The sequence below is a fragment of the Belonocnema kinseyi genome, chromosome 4 (genome assembly GCF_010883055.1).
Source record: "Belonocnema kinseyi isolate 2016_QV_RU_SX_M_011 chromosome 4, B_treatae_v1, whole genome shotgun sequence".
In the NCBI taxonomy this organism is placed as follows: domain Eukaryota; kingdom Metazoa; phylum Arthropoda; class Insecta; order Hymenoptera; family Cynipidae; genus Belonocnema; species Belonocnema kinseyi.
Genome location: NC_046660.1, coordinates 106,077,608 through 106,097,701, shown reverse-complemented (window position 1 = coordinate 106,097,701; position 20,094 = coordinate 106,077,608). Strand labels below are relative to the sequence as shown.

General features: G+C 33.1%; 1 protein-coding gene across 6 annotated transcripts in view; it reads left to right on the top strand.

Annotated features, from left to right (window-relative positions):
• Positions 1-20,094, top strand: part of LOC117171913 (allatostatin-A receptor-like) — a 90,796-nt gene that overhangs the window by 4,275 nt on the left and 66,427 nt on the right. For all 6 annotated transcript variants that reach the window (XR_004466937.1, XR_004466938.1, XR_004466936.1 and 3 more), the window contains exon 2: positions 12,552-12,681. Coding sequence is in view for 3 of the 6 variants with exons in the window: in XM_033359568.1 (XP_033215459.1) it covers positions 12,552-12,681 (130 nt within the window). In the remaining 3 variants the exon portion in view is untranslated. The remainder of the gene's footprint in view (positions 1-12,551; positions 12,682-20,094) is intronic.

Genomic DNA, 20,094 nt, shown 5'->3' with positions numbered 1-20,094 from the left:
GATCAAGTTTACAATAGTTTCCATGGTTGCGTTCGAAACTTCAAACGGATACAAGTGTCAAAACAATATAGGTTATGTTATATAGTAATTACAAATAATAAAGGTGTTTATTTATAATGAAGTGAGACATATGAACTGAGAAGTAAACGTCATTTTTTCCTGTGCCAATAACATTATAGAATGGCTGCTAAGTGACAAATACTATAAAATAGTAATAATATTCTGTGCTTCCAGTGAGCGAAGAGTGAATGGTGTTTAACGCTTCTTTTTACAGCATATAAAAGGTACGTAATGAATACACAGGATAGTTTTTAAATAAAGTAAATGAAATATTACATGCGTAAACTTTAAATTAACATTGCCTACATTTACTGACAGCCATTAGGGAAAACAGGTGAATCTGAATATAACCGCTTGAAGTTTCCAACGCAACCATGAAAACTATCATGAACTTGATCCGAAGATGCACGCGCTTGGCCGAATGGCCGATCCGAATGCAACTTTAAAGGCGCGAAATATGAAAATACCCCCGTATAATAGCTTCTCCCCTGCTGCTGTGTAATTCGGGTAGCATTCAGCATATATATATATATATATATATGGACAATAAAAAAAAACATTTGAGATAGGGTCAACTGAATATGAGATTGAATAATCTTCATGGTTCTTTTCACTTTACCGGTTTCAGGTTTTCCATCTCTATGGTAAAAGTCACGGGTCAGAGTTGATCCTACATTCTCAAATATTTATTCACCATTTTGACAGCGTTATACAATACTTAATGAAGCTTACAATCGCGTCCAAAAGTTATTAGAAGGTCGCCTGCGGCAATAATGTTGGATTCAGGTGAAAAACCCTTTGAAAATTTGAAATAATAATTGAAAGAATAATAAAAATATTTTCGACAGAATTGATATCCTTGAAAGTTTTTGTGCAATTTTGGTTAAAAACTGAATTATGTTTTTGCATATGTATAAGCATATAATAATGCAATAATAAAATAGACTAATATATTCGTTTTAATTGTTTCCATCATTTATTGTCTTTATACATTTGAGGAAATCCTATCTGAAGCAGATAGGATTTCCTCTACCTAGGATCTACCTTTGTCCAGTTTGAAAACACGCGATGTTGGCACAACTTTCATGTTGGATAGATTAGGGGTTTTCACTCTTTTCTTATATTTTTATTTTGTTTCTTTGCATCATGTTCGTGGATGTTAAGAAATAATTGATGATAGATGGAATTTTCAAAGCCTCTTTCACGAACGAGAAAATCTCTTTTATTTCTATTTTTCTTTTGCGATGGATATTTTTGAATTCAGAGTTGTAAATCGAGTTGTAGTTAGCTGTAAAAATTAGTGAAATTACGCGTTAATGCATTAGGAGCGCAAATGTGTTCCTGTAAAATATATACCTTCTTCAACCACAAAATAAATTGTGAACTGTAATACATATTGAAAACGTAAATCTTAAAGTGATGTACTTTTCATATGATATCGCTTTAAATTAAGAATTGCAAGAGAATTCTTTGGTATTATATCAAATATATAACCTGGTCATAGATATATTGCAACTTTTCAGGTCATTCTAAGGCCATTTAAACTTGTACAAAGTCTGCATACCTCTGGGTCATAGTCAAATTGGACCTATGACCTGAGTACATACTCGAACGCAAAATTTACAGCTTGATTGATTACCGATGAAAAAAAGGGTATTTCCATTTAAAAAAAGTTAAGCTTAAAAAAACCTTAAAAGTCACTCTAAGGTCATTTAAACTTAAACAAGATCTGCATACCTCTGGGAATGGAAACTTTTTCCATTTTTTTTGACAACGAGAAAAACTACTTACTTTAACAAGCAACATTCAGTAGTGACCTTAATCATTAACCTTAAAGATGATCTTCAATGTAATTTCAAGATCAATTTTTCAAGATCCAAATTTACGTTGTTTAAGTTTAAATCGCCTAACAGTGACCTTCAAGGTTTAAATCTACGTATGCTCTGGGTACATATTTGAACGTAGAATTTCCCGCTTTATCGATGGCCGATTTAACAAACCTGGTTTCCACATAAAAGAAGCTGAGATATAAAAACTTTGAAGGCCATCTTGATGGTTAAAATAATGGTCGCCATTGAATTCCTCGTTGAAAGTTACTTCAATAATGACCTTCATCTCCCTGAAAAATATCTTACCTGAGGAAATATTCAGCCATCCCGGGACTTTTGTGACACCTTGCATATATAAGCTACAACTAGAACATTATACAGTGAAACACTTCAATAGCCCTCCCTCCTATAGCCATTCCGAGAATTGAAGCCGTGCCGTAGGTAGGTATAACAGGAATTGCGCGGGGGCCACGGGGTCTGCGGTTGTCACTCAGGCTAGCAGTCAAGCGTGAACAAACAAAAGCGAAGCGGGCTACAGTGAGTTAGTTCACAGTGAAGGTCAGCCCCAAAATCGGCGCTATAAAAGAGTTTCATTGTAATTAAAATCAGGTATTACAATGGCTTACCCTCGGTTTTACGATAATCTAAAGAAAAGTGAACACTTATATGTTTTTGAAGCGATGTAATACAGTTTCAGATGAAGCCCACCCCTGCTTGGTACGTTACAAAACTGACAAGTAATATTGCAGTATCTCTCATTCGTAAAAATTTTATTTGTACAGAAAATTGTATAAAATGTGGCAAGTCATATTTTCTGCGATTTAAGAACTTATGTTCACCCGATATGAGATATCCAGTTACAAATTTAGGAAAAATAAATAAAGCGGAGTAAGGAATGTTCGCACGATTTTAGATTTTTATAAATGTCAAAAATAATTTTTGTTTCTAATTCTAAAAGTTTATGATAACACGACCATTATTAAGTGCTTTATAATTAATTTCCTAAAGGAACCCGTACGTTTCTAATGAAAATAGGGTTTCAATTAAATTTGCCCATTTTGATATATGTTGTAGTACTACAAGATATATCATTATAAGAAACGTTCGGGCTTCTTTTCAAGTTGGTACCTTATTACGTGGTGCTCACCCCATACGTATCTCCATAGAAATTAAATAGGGAAAAAAACAGGTCTTTTTATTATCTCATGAAAAATGTGCAGGGAATACAAATCCGTCATCCATCTTCCATTTCGACCCCATTAAGCCCCTTTCATGGTACTTAAAAAACCATCCCGTAAAAGTGCAATAAGAGTTTTGCTGAATATTGCCCTTAAAAATATATTATTTCCGTTTTTCTTTCATATATTCCCATAGTGGATAAATTAGAAAATATAATGTCTTAATTGACTAGGGAACGTCCAAATATAGTTTCTAACAAAATAAACGTGGAAAATTAGTTTCTGATTACAATTTTAATAAGTTAAATATTTTTTACTGATTTTTACATATTTCTACTTATTGCTAACTACCAAAACAAATTTTATTCATTTAAACAATTTAGAAACAAAAAATAAGAAATTTGGCAATTAAAATTTACATTTACTGCATAATAATTAGTTTAAACAAATTATTAAAAAAAATTAAAAGTAAGTTGGAAGAAGTACAAATTCAGAGAAGCTAATGGAGTTTGTAAATTTGTAAGGACAAATAAAAAGGGTTAAATGATTTCTAGTAAAAAGAAAATAGTAATAATCAGGAGAAAATAATGGAACTTGACAAAATTCCATTAATTCGGTATATTCTGTAAAAAATGAATTTTTTTTACAATTTAAGAAAACTATTTAAATACGGAAAATCTTTTAATTTATATATTTATGAGAATTTATGAAAAAATATAAGGAAAAAGTAGTTGCTGTGACCAATATTGGACGAAACCTTCATTACGTTTTTACGGTATGGTGCTTAGGACACTATAAAAGAGAATTAGGAAGGTTCAAACTGAAAAGAATTGGCGAATTCTTCTTCACTGAAGAGGCTTCATGAGATGATGAAAAATATGTATTATATTTAGTATATTACGCTTATACTTTATAATCGTTTTAATTTTTTAGATGAAATGTATAAAAATTTGTCTTTTCAAATGTTATTCTTACATATTTTTCGAGAAAGTAAAAAATACTGGGAATTGCTGTACATAAATGTCAAATTTTTTTTTATTTTGGCTCACCCTAATTTAGTAGAGGAAACCACCCTACAGTAGATAATCATTTATTAAAAATAATGGATATACATTATACATCCAGCAATAAATATTATGTTTCATAATTAAATTAAAATACGCAATAATCTCTTCATCTGTTCTGTAGTCAGCAGACTTAAAAGGTACTATCACGTAGAGTGCCCTTGTGACGGGGTCAAGAAGAGATTTTATTTTTTTGAAAAAGGAGTCGCGTTGACACGTAGTCAGAGCGACGTTCCTTTATTCCAAATAGTAAATAGGTTTTACTAGAACTAGCGCGCTAAAACCTTTTAATAAAAGGTTACCTTCTTATTTTGCCAGGTTGCAGAGAGTTTATTGGTCGCATTACGGTTGATAAATTTAACCAGGTGGCGGTTCGCAAATAGATTGTGGTAAAACTATCTTGGAATATTGGCACCTTTCGTATTTTTCTCTCTGAAGATGTAACTTTTCTTTGCTTTCTGTAGGTACTGCTCGTGCCTTTCTTTCCAGATGCTGAGTAAGTTTTGCTATTTTAAATTATGAGTGGTGGCCAAAGTTGATGGCAAATTAGCATCGATTCTTCCGAAAGTGGCTTGGAACGGGCTAATTTCAATTCCGTCTTGCTTAGTGGTGTTGTAAACGAGGGTAATTATTTTAATACTTGATCTTACTCGGTTGGCGCATGCTGCACACAGGTTCTCGGTAGATCTTTCAGGACAGAATGAGCTCTTTCTAAGCTACCGTTACTTTGGGGGTGATAAGTAGTTTGTTTCCACGTGCTTTATTCTGAACAGATTCTCGAAGTTCTGAACTAGTTCAGGAACGAAGTTTACTCCTTGCTCTGTCAGGATAGGTTTTGAGGCTTGGAATATATAAATAAAGTGATCGAAGAGTCCCTCGATAATGGATTCGTTCCAAGCATCTTTTAGTGGTATTAACATCAAATATTCAGTCAATTGGTCTTGCACACTGAGTATGTATTCGTTCCCATTTTTCGTGATAGGAAGAGGCCCGAAAATATCGATTGGCGCATTATTATTAGGGCTTACAGGTGTGTCGGGTATAATAGCTTCGACTTCTCTCTTGATTCGCATGGAATTCTGAAGTTAGCACATGGGGCATTTCTTTACGTAGCTGCAAACATCATTCTCCACATTTTTCCATTTTCCCAACTGTTTGGCTTTATCTATAGTGTTATTTTCTCCAAAGTGTTGGTTAAAAATAGAGCCATGTGCTTCATTTAGTATTTCGAGTTTCTCCTGTTGAGCCAGTTAGCTTAGTAGTGAAAAGCAGTAGTAAATGTTTGAGTAATTTTCATATTTTTGGCTAAAGAAGTAAATTAATTGTTTAATTTTAATTGTTTCTAAGTGTGTTATGATTATATCCATGAAGTGTAACCTGGCTAGAGTCAATTTCTGATTTCTAAAGCCCGCTATTATTTCTTTAATTCTTGAAAGCCACGTTCTTTCAGAATAGATTAGCAGGATTTCTAGATTCTTATCGTGCGAGGGTTTTTTTTTAATTTTCCTTCGCAGTTTTCCTCTTGCGTTCGGCTTTTTCAAGGCATTGTTAAAACCTCTTTCCTTGAGCCTATTCTGGAACTGCTGTTAAAATTCGTTATCGTATTCGGGGAGGTTTTCTCGCATTGGTATTGGGGGCGTTCCTTCTCTCTCACGTTTCCTATCATTTCCTGTTAGCACCTCCTCACTAATTATCCTTGGTTTATGTTTTTCTTTCACGGGTTGCTTCTCGAAGTTTATCTGATGTGGATGTGGAGTTGCCAAGTCCTTTACAATGCCAGAGGAGTTAAATATCTCTATTTCGGTTAATCTGGAATCTAGTTCCTTGGGGCTCATCTCGGCATTCTTCATAGCTTCCTCTAAGGGGTCTCTTCTTATTGGAAACAACCGGGAAAGGCAGTCGGCCACCTTGTTTTCTTTCCCTTTTATGTGCGCAATGGGTTTGTGCGAATAATCTTCTAACCTTACTCTCCAGCGTAATCATCTGGATGAAGGATTCTTTATGTTGTGGAGCCACTTCAGGGCTTGATAGTCAGTTTTTATTCGAAATGTTGTTTCCAAGAGGTACTGTCTCACGCGTAGCGTGGCCATACCACTGCCAGTAACTCTTTTTCCGTGGCACAGTATTTTGCTCAGCTCCGTTTGAAGTTCCGGATATAAAGCAGCAGGAATGACCATCCTGACTACAAACGGCTCCTAGTCCTACGTTTCAGGCATCAGTGGTAAGCACGAATTCCTTATTAGAGTCAGGGTATCGCAGCACTTATGCTTTACATAATATATTTTCAAGTTGATCAAACGCTAGCCGATGTTTCGAGGTCCACTGAAACGGGTTGTCCTTTTTTGTGAGTTCGATTAGGGGTTTGGCCATAAACGAAAATTTTTTGTATGAATTTCCGGTAGTAACCCGCTACCCCGAGGATTGAACTTGTTTCATGTTATTAGGCGTTTTATATTCTTTTACTGCGCTGACTTTATTTGGATTAGGCTTCACACATTCAGCGGTCATAAGGTGTCGAAGGTATTCCAATTCGGGTCTCAGATATTCGAATTTTGCAAGTTGCAATTTTAATCCGGTCTCTCTCAGCCGGTCGAGTAGTAATATTAAATTCTGGTTGTGTTCTCTAATAGTTTGTCCGAAGATAACTATATCATCTAGGTTTACAAAACAATGCTTGCCGACGAGTCCTCGTAACGCATTGCTAGCACCTTTTTTAACCCGAATGGCATTCTGTAGAATTCGAAATGTCCGTCTTTTGTGGAAAAGGCTGTATACTTTTTAGATTCTTCCTTCATAGGGATTTAGTGCAATCCTGATGAGAGATCGAATGCAGAAAAGAATTTTGACTTAAACAGATGTTCTAAAATGTCATCTATTACCGGTAAAGGGAAAGCATCTTAATCGGTATAAAGGTTTACCCCTCTTTAGCCTGTCACCATCCGTAATTTCCCACCCTTCTTAATTAAGACCCATATTAGTGAATTAAAAGTTAAGCTGGATGGCCTTATTATACGTGGCTGAAGTAAGGAAGCAACCTCTTCTTTCACAAAATTTTGCTGTCTCTCTGACGGTCGATAGGCTTTAATGTTGATAACTTTAGCGGATTTTAAAATGACTTTGTGTTTGGTTAAATTAGTACAAGATATAGGATCTCCTTCTAGAGCATATACATCGGTGTATTAGGAAATTATCTATCAAATAGGATCGGCAAGTTCTAATTCCACGTGATCCATACGGGTATTTTCTAATGAATTTAGGATCTTTGGGTTATTACTCTATTCGGCTATCAGTATTTCCTATTCGGAGATTTTTTTTATTCTGTCGATGGGTTCGGAACTTGGTGCAGTTACTTTTATAGGCCTATCAGTGTAGTTAAAGAATAGTGCCTGTAATTTCTCGTTCTTTACCCGGTAAATCCCGGACGGTACAGTTTCGCCTTCTTCGGTCCAAACGTCATCTAAGTCGGGTTCTAAATGTATGTTGTTCACCGTTGCAGTTCTCCCAGGAACGTAGGTTCCATCGGTAGGTACTGGTAGTTTAATGTTTTCAAGTATCAGGAATCTCGGAGTGATGGCATACCTGTGAAACTTCGTGAGAAATGGTATTCCTATTATAACTGCCCCAAGCAACTGGAAGTCGTTGTGAACTAAGTGAAAAACAGTTTTCTTATTAAAATAGTTCAAATATACTGCTTCGATTTAAGTATGCTTATCGTGGCCCATACGGAAGTTATTTTCAACAGGAAAGGGGTGGTACCCCACGTTATAGCTTTTTGTTTGATACGAATTATAGATGACCCTGTGTCGAAGAGTAATCTATACATGCATCCGTTTGCTTCTCGTCCCGCGATTGAGTGGAGCTTTCCACATATGGCAGATACTCGGCTGTATCCTCGTATTGAATCTGTTCCCCTATTTCCTCTTGACTCATCAGCACGTGGTTCAAAGAATCCATCTGATTTACTTCCTGGATATTTCCTACTTGCGGGGGTCATTCCTGGGACGTTCCCACGGGAGTATTTAGTTGTTGGTGCGATTGACATTGACTAGCGAAATGTCCTTGTTTTCCGCACCTGTGACAATTCAATTTTGGTTTGTCTGTACCGGTACCTCGCGTTATCCCAAATTGGGGTGATTCGTATTGCGGCGTTGTCTGCTGCACTTTTTGTGGAGGTAAAAATTTTTTTTTCACGGATTTGAGTTGCATGTCGCATTTGCGCTCTGAATCCTGTCTGAATTATTGTGGGTTTCGTTTTGCGTAGTCACGTCTCCATTTTTATTGTGTAGTTTTATGCCTCTGATAAATTACCGGGTTTTTGAGCTTTTACCTGCAGTCCTATTTCGCGTTTGAGGTTTAATAAATATCTCTTTAGACATTCTTTTCCCTCGATACTTTTAGCTATTTTTCTTTCCGTCGGGCCATAGCTTTCGTTTTGGACGGCGTGTTTTAACTCGTTCACTCCCTGACGAAATCGGAGGTAAAATTTTAAACCGTTTCCATGGGTCCCTGTCTACAGCTCTCTAAATTACTCCTCAACGCAGAAACTGATTCGGTTTGCACACCCTAACAGAGTAGTTGGCTGCTTTCCTGTTACAATAACTGGGCTCTTGGTTTTTATAAGTCGCGGGGAGCATATGCCTAACGAAGTGGAAAGGTATTTTCTGATATAAAAGTTAGGCTCTTGGTTTTGAGGATTCGCGGGGAGCGTAGGCCCAACGGGGTGTTTAGGTATTTCTTTGTTATAATTGCGAAACTCTTTATTTTGGGGAATCACATAGGACCTAGAGCAACTAGGGCGGTTTGTTCTTTCTTTCTGATAGCTAGCCTTTCCAATTTGATTAATAACGCTTCCTTCTATATCGACGTCCGATGTTATCTCAGGATCTTCCCTATCTGTTTGTATCTCAGTTCTCGCTCCGACTCGGCTGGCTAACGTTCTAATTTCTTCAACTCTGCTTACGTTTTCCTGTGTGAAAAAGTTCATAATAATTTCTAAGATAGTCACCTTGGCTAAGATGGGTTGCAGCATCTGGTCTGTTGTTGGGAGAGTAGGAGAGGTTACGGGGGGAGGTGAGTTGCCATTTTTGCAGTTATAAAGGATGTGTTTATTTCGTCTATAATGTCCGTCGAGTCAAAGGCGCTAGTTTGGGTATCGTAATCTACGGATGCGTTCTTCATGTACGTATGGAAAGCCAAGTTTTCTATCTTATCTGTTTTTTGTCGAGAAAAGAATATTCGGGTCGTGTTTGCTTTACAATTTTTGGTCTACTTTAATTTTCATAAAACTTTTCGTTTGAGGGATCGCACTACTACAAATTCACTTTTACAAATTCACTTTTAGAAACTCATTTTTACATATTCACTTTCTTATTTTCTTAAATTAAATTCTTACTTGTTGCTTTTGCGGCTCCGCCGTTGTCCTTCTTGTGTGAAAAGATGATGAACCAGGCGTTGCGTCGCGGCACGACGTATCGCCCGCTTACTGCTATTAACTTCGTCTTGTCCTCCCTTGTACGAAGGTGATGACCGGCACGACGCACAGTGGTCCAGAAATTGATTTTCGCGGTTAAATTCGTCCAGAGGTCTTACTTTTTACCCGATTTCAAGTTAAAAAAAAACATCAGCATAAAATTTTCGATAAATTAAGGAAAGCGATTTTTCATTTTTTGCTTAAACAAATTGCAGTGTCAATAAATAAGGCGGAAAAATAGGAAATTTCAATTATTATTATCTTTTATTGAAGTGCAAACAACGAAACTATACTCTAAGTCGTGAAAATGCATGCATAAATATTCACCAAATGTAAATTTAAATTTAATTGTTATTAACAAACGATATAAACAAATGGTCCAAATTTCAGTTTTTTTGTCAAAATTTTTTTCATAATTATACTATACTGTTAAAGTCTGAGGAATAAAAAATGGTTACAAATGTAACATATAATTGTTTACTGTAATTGTAATTAACAAATTACATAAACAAATTCTCTAACTATGGATTTTTCATTCAAATTTTTTTCTTTGCAATGCAGTGCTGGTTAACTCTGAGGGATAAAAAATTGTTATAAATGTTACCTTTTAATTGTTTACTGCGATTGCTATTAACAAATTATATATACAAATTCTTCAAATATACATTTTTTATTCGAAATTTTTTTTCTCAATCATACAGAATTGGTAAAGATTTAGGGATAATAAATTGTTATAAATATAACCTTTAAATTATTTACTGCAATTGTTATGCCCACAATACAATAATAAAAGCACTGTATCAGCAATTGCTGTAAAAAACTGATGTTTTGATACACACAATTTGCTTTTGGTGTGAGAAGAGTGAAATAACTAAAACCTTCAGCAATTCTCAGTATTTCAAAGAAAAAAATTCGAATCAATAATTTATATTTTGTATTCCTCAGACTTTAACAGTATTGTATGATTATGAAAAAAAAATTCGACAGAAAAATTCAAATTTGGACGATTTGTTTATATAATTTGTTAATAACAGTCACAGTCCATAATTAAAAGATTTAATTTATATGACTGTGATATCCATTTGTCCATCATAGTATCGTGTTATTGGAAAAAAATGTTTGATCGGAACATGTATTTTTTCCGCTATATTTATTAAAACAGCAATTTGCTTAAACAAAAAATAAAAAGTCGCTCTCCTTACATTTGTCGGGAATTCAATTCTGCATATTTAAAAGAAAACTTAAAATCGGGTAAAAAGTACGAGCTCTGGACGAATTTGACCGCGAAAATCCATTTCTGGACAACTGTGCGACGTATCGGCGGCTTGCTGTCACTAGCTTCTTTTGCTGGGAATTGCTCCAGAAGATTTACAGCAGTGTGTCGATTACCCAAGTTCCTTTTTTAGGTTTTCGTGGATACTGGCTTACGTAGAATAGAGCGTACTTTAGTTCGGCTACTAGTTTTAAAGGTATCACAAGCCTGCTTTTTAAGAGAAAAAATTCTTAAATATCTCTTTGGAGTTCTCCGTTGATTCCGTGGAATTTTGCACTCTCTTGGCCCGCTCCAGGTGTCTATTTTCAAGATGGCGCAGTTTGATCGTTTCAGCAGTGATCATTTGACACCATCCTGGCAGGATCGCCAAAAATGTGACGGGGTTAAGAAGAGATTTGAGTTTTTTAAAAAAGAGTCGCGCTGACACGTAGTCAGGACGTCGATTCTTTATTCCGAATAATAAATAGGTTTAACGAGAACCAACGCGCTGGGCCAAATTTTATACTACTAATATTACTTATATTACTACTTATATTACTAATCGAACAAAAATATTTTCCATTATAGAAAAAAAATCAATGAATTGGTAATTATTAGTCTGAAATTGAGTTACCGGTAAAGATTTGAAAGCAATAACCCCACTGTCTCGATAATTCTGAAGAATACTGTTCATGGAATTGAATAAAAATGTTCACGATTAATTATTATCGTAACTTAATTCACATTCAGTTATTCACCAATGAATTAATTCAACATTATTTAATATACTGTTAAATAATTAATTTTAAATAATGTTTCATTATTTTGGACTAATAACTTGAATGAAATATTAGGAAAAAAATAATAATATTAATAATATTAAGATTTGCAACGTTTCGAACTGGAAGCAAAGAAGGTATTTCTATTTGCATAATGATATCTAATTTTTTTTTTAAATTTTGAAATTTATATTCCTTCATGATATTGCTCTGTTGCTAAAAACACGACGCTCGCATATAATGGTCTGGAAAAACGAAATAATTTATTAAATACTTGAAAAAATATAATTGAGGATGTTGAATGCTAAAATTTTATTCATTGTAATACAACTAAATACATCTAAGGAAATAATTGCATCCTTATTCCATAGACGTGACAAGGTCACATCATTATAAACTATTACATTTTTTCAGAAAACATGGCAATTCTTTGGCATAACAGTCAATCAATTTTTCAACATGTCTGCTTTTCTGGTTTAACGGATTTCATAAAATTTTGTATTTAATAGCAAGTAAACGGTGTTTATAATTTTTCATTATTCTGGTTACGACGTTTTATGAAAATTAAAAATGTTGGTTTTTACTCCCTAATATAACGGAAGAAGACCCTTCGATAGCAATTGTGTTCTTTAAATTATTGTAGCGTCTAAAAACATTGAATAATTTAGAGATTGCCTTAATCTTTGAGTTGGCTCTTGCAAAATAATTCTCGACAATATTTGAGTGACGGCGGTGATCTCACGATGATTATGCAATAAATTTGCATTGTAAGGTGCATCTTTCTTTCACGATTTCATTGGTATTGTAAACTAATTTTTGGATTTTTTTTGATTAACTGTAAAAACTGGGGGAAACTGCAGTGCTGTGATATGTAGTTGTAGATTTTTTTTATAATCGGAATATTCCTTTCTTATTCTAGATACTTAGCAGTAGTGCACCCTATAGCTTCAATGTCTGTGAGGACTGAGGGACATGCCTTCATTGCAATCTGCATCCTATGGGCTGTCATCCTAACATTCTCTATTCCAACTCTCATCATTCATGGCGAGGTGAGTCCGATTCTAGCAAAACATTACAAATCATAATGTCCAATTCACGCCAAGGATGTTGATTCATCGCGTATTTCTGACATTGTACCGTATAAGAATAGAGCCAGCAGCGCTAAATCCAGCGACCCAGGAAAAATTTGATAGGTACAAAGAGAGAGAGAGAGAGAGAGAGAGAGAGAGAGAGAGAGATGGGGGGAGAGAATAATTCTCTATCATTTGTGGCCTAAATTAGAGGAAAATAGATTTTATCAAAAATATCTATGGTCTAAAACATTCCGCCTAGTAAATAGGAAGCGTTGGGTATGGTGTCAGTGCGGGTGCGGCGACAAATGGAAATAAATCTCGTGTTTTTTTTATTTTAATATTAGTTTTTGACATAAAATAACTCTCTTTACGTGAAAAATAGTGATATCATGCCATTTCTATTTTAAAATATGTTTCAGGAAAGTAATTATGAAAAAACAGTTTTGTGCGGAAACAGATGAAAAAGTCTTTCACATAAAGTAAGCACTTAATTCAAATTTCTTTAAAAGTACCACTGAAACTTTATCTAGAAAATTTATATTAAAATTTGTAGATAAATCGGTTCAAAATTGTAGGTTACTTCTCGACTGAACTGCCTAAAAATCGATTTTTGCACATAAAAAGTGAAATATCTTTAAAAATAATGAAGAAATCGAACTTTCTTAAAAAATGTACTGGATTTTGATTTAGTGATTTTTTCCTAAAAATTTTAGATTAATCGGTTAATAATTCTAGGATATAGGTCGATGAAGTGCTAAAAATCGAGTTTCGAGCATAAAAAGCGAAATAATAATAATTATTATAAATTAATGTATTAGGCTTAAGATGGTTACGGCTCAAAACATTAAAGGCATTTTTTGCTAGTGTTCGATTTTTATGTTTTGGAATAATATGCACGCGGCTGTCCAGGGATATATTATTCACAGATGCCTTTTTGGTAATGTAATCCAGTGATCTGATAAGAGCAGTATGCGAAGTTTGAAATTTTGGACAAAGCCGGATTTTTCCCGCAAAATTCACGAACTGGGTTGCAGACAAGTGCACGATAGGGGATCTACAGCTTAAGGTAGGATCCGAACCACCAGAACCTCGGTAAAGGTACATAGGAAAATTTTCAGATGTACCGGGCTCAGGGATTGAACCTCGAACCTTTGGCGGGCTGTTTATATGAGTGAAGTGAGGAAAGAAATTATACAAGGTGGTATAGGGAGGGATGGGTAGAGACTTTTATATTCATCTAAAAACTATTCGTCGCCACACTGTTCTGTCCTGGCATACCTCTTTAGCTTTCTTTACGTCTACGAATTTTCTCATTAAAGCTCTTGGGTTTCAATGACCTTTTATTTCTTTACGAATAATTGTTTTATTTACACATTTCAAGCATTCCTTCCTCGTTCTGCCTCTGGGTATGCTACCATTTACTTTACTTCGACATACTTGTTTCGTTAGTCGTTCTTCTTTCATTCTCTCAACATGCCCAAATAATCTAAATAAAGTTCATTCAAACTTATCAAAAAGTGACTCATTTACACCAAATTCTTTGACGATTCTCTCGTTATTGACTTTATCCATTAGCGTTTTACCGCACACCTGGCGCATGTGTTGCATGCCAACCGTGTGAACTTTACTCTGACCCTAGTCTTAGTATATCCGAGTTTTACTGCCGTACATCACAGTAGGTGCAAGTATAGAATTATATATCGCCATTTTACCTTTATCAGATATACTTTTACTTTTGATAATGGATCCTACTCTGCCGATAACCTTCTTCTCTTGTATGTACGCCTATATATCTCTCCATTTACCTTTTCGTCATTAGTGAATACACTACCCAGATTCACGTACTTATCAACTTATTCTACCCTCTCATTGTTTACGACAATGTTATATAAGATAAATGTCCCAATCTAGGCGAATGTATGCATTTGTGCGGAGTATTTTTCTTGTAAAAATATTTTAAATCTTATGAATCGAGAAAAGTTCCTAATAAGTCACAGTTTCAACATTATTTCATCAATATTTTGTCTGCTTATCGATACAAACAATTTTTACTGAATAATGAAGAATATTTCATGCTGTTCCGATAAACCTATTTAGGCGAATACATTTTTCTTCTAATACATTCTTCTTCTAAAATTTGAAAATTTTAGCATGAAAATTTTTTTAGCATAATTAATCACGTAATTGAAAGAAATAATTTATCTTTTGCGTTTTTTAATTGGCTGTCTCATTGCCATTGTAATCATTCCCCGCACATTTTTATCAATTATTGCAAATGCATAAAAAAACAGGCGTCATTACAGAAGATAGCTTTCAGAATTGAAAATGTGTGCTTGTTATCTAAAAAAGCATCATTTTTATGTTACCTTATTGTCTGCAAACACTGGCACAAATTCCTCCAACCGGTTTTTGCCGTCCGTATTAAGAAGGTAGGTAATATTAGAAATGTGCATTAACTTTAAGTTATATTGACGAGCCCATTCGAAAAACTTATAATTATTACTCAAATTTCAATTAAGCACTTGTAGCACAATATTTTGCAAGCACTGTTGTGAAGAAAAACAACACCGCGTGTCAACTAGAGTTCTTAAATTACCGAGAATTTAAGTTCAGGTTATATTACCGAGAATACGACAGAATTTAGGAGAATTTAAAAGAATTTAGGAATGCATGCTTTTTAACAATATTTTTATTGTTCAGGTTATACCAGCGGTTGAATATCAATTATTTTCTAGCTCAGACATATTCAGGAATTTAAAATATGCAAAGCAGTAGCTCATTAATTATTTAACACTGTTAGAATGAAAATGTAACCTCAAAATTCAATTGCCTCACATTAGTTAATAAAGACCACGAAGTAAAATAAGAAGTTTCATATGCAAATTAAAACTTTGCAAATGCATTAATTAATTTCAATAAGAAAAAAAGTTTTTTCTACATTAAAAGATAACTCTTTAACAAAATACTAGAATTTTCAACAAAATAATTAAATTCTTAACATAATACTTGAATATTCAAACTAAAAAGCCAAATTCTCAACGAGAAAGTGTCATAGTTTATATTTTAATAAACAAAAAAATAAAATTTATACAACAAAAGAAAAGAATTTTAAAACTAAAAAGACGGATTTACAACAAATAAAGATTTTTCACTCAAAAGATGAATAAAAGTTTATCAAAATTATTGAACCTTCAAACCAGAAGATAAATTTGCTTAACAAAAATACAATTTTCAAACAAAAAATATAACTGTTCAACAAAAAATCAATTTTCCACGAAACTGATGCATTTTTACACAAAAAAAGGAAATTTCGAGCTAAAAAATAATTTGTTTACAAAAAAACGAATTTTTAACTTCAAAATATCAATCGTAAAAAATGGAAAAGTTCCATTTTCTGTAAAAAAATGAATTCTAAACAAAAAAAAAGAAGTATTTTCCATTAAACAATTAAATTTTCAACCAGACATAAGCCATCAATAAAAAAATTTTTCACAATGTAGTTTAACTTTGATCCAAGTAGTTAAATGTTCAATAAAAAAAAGATTAATTTATAACAAAGTAATTAAACTTTAAACCAACGAGATAACTTTTCAACTTAAAATATAAATCTTTTTAAAAAAAGTAATTTCTTAATAAATCGATTCAACCGAATATTTTAAACAAATTAATTGAATTATCAAGCAAAGAAAATAGTTGAATTTTCGGTTGAAAAATATTTTTATCGAGTTTTCACGATCAAACTGAATTTTTTAACAAGAAATAATTTTCTACCAAAAAAATTCAATTTTCAATTTTAAAAAACGAATTTTTAATAAAGAACGGTGACTTTTTAACAAAATTATTTAATCCTCCAGCAAATAGTTGCATTTTGTCAAAAAATATGAAATTTATCATACAGCAGAAGAATTTTTTATTTAAAAAAAAGTTGAGTTATTATCTAAAAAAGATTCCAGTTAACTCAGTAACATCAAAAATGGAATTTTTGTAACAAAAAAATAAGTTTCTAGCAAAAACATTGAATTTGTAATCTAAGAAAACGATTGTTTTCAGCCAAAAAGGATGAATTTTTAACAAAATAGTTAAATTCTCAACCAAATATTTGCATTTTTATCCAGGGATCTTAGGGCCATCGCAAATAATATCCTACAGGGTGGAGATCTCGATATCCCTGGAATGTCCCAAGGATATATCAGAATATCCTCAGGATATCCCATTATTATCCCAAATTTATATGCCAAGGAAATAATTTAACAATATTACCTATTTTCCGGAAATTTTATACAAAGTACAATATTATAAAGTGCAATAATAGTAAAGTTCGCTCTAACGTCACTTCCGGGTAAATTCCATCATGGCTGTTAGTTGTGCGAAAACTATCGCGCAGTAATAAGTGACACTTTAACAAAAATCAACAATTTATTGAATATTCGTGCAAAATTATAATCAATTTTTATTTATATCATAGAAACGAACGCGGTACATATTAGTTTAATTGTTTTTTTTTATCAAGAAAACTGATTTTGCCGTTGAAAAGTGCGATCTCTTAACTGCGCAATAAATTTTACAGGTACAATAACAGCCAACTCTTAAATTTTAAGGGAGTGAATTATTTTTTATTGTAAGTAGGCTGTTATTGATTATGAAACTTATTCGCATTAATAATTTTTTGCTAATTATACTGAGATAGGAATCTGAAAGAAACCGAATAGGGTAAGAGCACCAATTCTTGGACCCCCCCCCCCTTTGTTGGCACCCTTCTCTAGATTTTATGAAATGATAATAGAATAGAGATAAATAGCAAATTGTTTTTCATTTTTTTAAATAGTGCAGACATTCTTTCGTAGTAATATGTATTCATCTTATGCTAAACAATAATTTATGTGTTCTGAAACTACAAAATTCAGCCTTGTTTCCAGGTTGCCAAGAATTTTCAGGTTAGCTGAAGAAAATCTTTAGATAATTTCAGTTTTTAATTTACCCCTAGCAACGTTATAATTAACGGAAGTGACTATTTTCTTTTCAGCACATTTCGAGGGAATGTTAAAATTGTTAATAAAAAAATAACTAAGATTTAACTATAATTTATTTAATAAATAATAGGAGGTGCCAATACATTTTCAATCTAAAGCACTGTATGCAATTCTTGGCACCCCCCTGCCAAGAATTAGATTGTATGTTCTTGCAATGATTTCTATTCTTGGAAATCGGAAAAAGTATGGTTATGATCGTTTGTTGTTATGTAAACAATATCTTAAAGTAAAGTACTAAGTAAATTAAGTAAGTAATTATATTTGGTGATATATGTTATTCAGAAATAAGAGTAAATTCGCAATTTAGCGATGTAGACTTAACCACAAATCAGTCTAATGTATATATCACTCACAACTAGTCTGTCCAAAAAAATTACTGCCTGATTTACGTATAGAAGAAGAATCTCGATTGTAATTTTTAACACTTCTGAACACGTGTTAAATAATAATAAGGCTGATTTAAATAGTGTAGAGAGAAAAGAAGTGTTTTGTAACCAGTTTCCAGTTTTCAACCTAACACGTATAAGAAATTGCATTAAAATGTGTAAAAACGGAAATATGCATGATTATTTGCGCTTCCCTCGAACCCCAAAACGAATAGGAAGGCAAATTAAGGCAAAAGTCATCTATGTTTTAACATCGCAGAAATGGGGAGATTAGAAATTAGAAAAAATAAAATGAAAAAAATATATAAAACTAAGATTAAGGAAGCTTAAAAGCAAAAACGAAAACGGCGAAATTAAATTTCAGAAAAAGTCCAAGAAGATAGAAATAGAAAAAAGTTAGAAACCAAAAAGTCTATGAACTAAAAAAAATCAATTTTCAAATATTAACGATCTTATTGATTTTCCTGAAGGAGTTACTAGAAAAAGAAAGTTAAAAGCTAAAGACACTAACAAAAAAGAAAATCAATTTTTGAAAAAAAAACCAATTCTACTAATTCTACTGAAGCAGTCAAAAGAAGCCGAGGATCCTAAACTCTAAATTTGGATTAGATAGGTGCTGATAATTAAGTAATGTAAGCCAGACTATTGGTTTATAAATAAAAAATAATTGATGAACAATGTTTCTCTTCACTATTCACTTGATAGTGATACTATGAAAGTTTAGTAGTTTAATCTGATTCCTTCACTATTTCATCTTCATATGACTAGGGTGCCAATAATTGGGGCCATCCCTGCCAAGAATTGCGTCAACCCTGCCAAGAATTGCATTTTTAGGCTAATGAGCTAATTTTAGTTATTTTTTCAGATTCTAATATATATTGAGGTAAATAAAGCTTAGAATTTGATACCCTATTATATTAGCACTGTACATATTATTATTACATATATCACATGTACAATTTTTGACATTAATTTTTTTCTCAAAGCCTGAAGTTTGCCTTAACCTGTCAACAATTGGGTACATTACCCTATTCGAGATTTGTACAAAATGTTTTTTTTCAAAAGGGTGTTTGTAAAGCTTGATGTTTTCAGGCATTCTACTTATTTTAATAAATATTCATTTTAGAAATATTGGATTCCATTGCGAAAATTTTGGATATCGTACGGGGCGGAAATCTCGATATCCTTGGAATACCCTGGCAGACCGAAAGAAACGGATGGAGTCTACAAAGTACCTGTAAACCCAGGTGCGAATTTTCCATTGGGCCATAGTCGGACCAACTTTCTCGGAGTTGGGCTAACTTTGCCAACCAGGCATTGGCCAACATACCGAAATGATAACTATGGCCCAACTCTGTTTGCCGACTATTGGCTACCATGGTTGGCCCAACCATGACTACTAGAAGTCGGCCCAACAGCGAAATTATAACTTTGGCCCGACCATGTTAGCCGACTATTGGTATAAGATGCATTACCAAAATCAGGCCAACTATGGCAATTACACGGAAAAAAATATCCATTAAATTTTATAGAACTAATATTTTAGTAGAGAATACGATGGGTAGTTTAATAAATATAATACAATCACTACACTGTTTATAATCGCACGCTATGAAAATTTTTATTCGCCTTGGGGCTCGAACCCTATAAGTTTCGCATTCCTAATTCCTAATGCCGAAAGCCTCTCGGCTAACCTAGCTGGAAGTATTACAAAAAAATCTGAAATATAATCGACAGCTGTGCATAACCGTCTTCAAATTTCTGTGAACTATTCTATAAAAAATATGGCTACGTGGATAATAATATATGTAATAAGATTTCAGATTTTTAAAATATTGTAAATTATTATTGAATATTTTATGTGACTAAACAAGATTTAAACTAAATTAAAAAATATTTTAAGATATTATGAAAGATGTTAAAAAATCAATATATAAATATAAATATAAACATAAATATAAATAAATAAATAT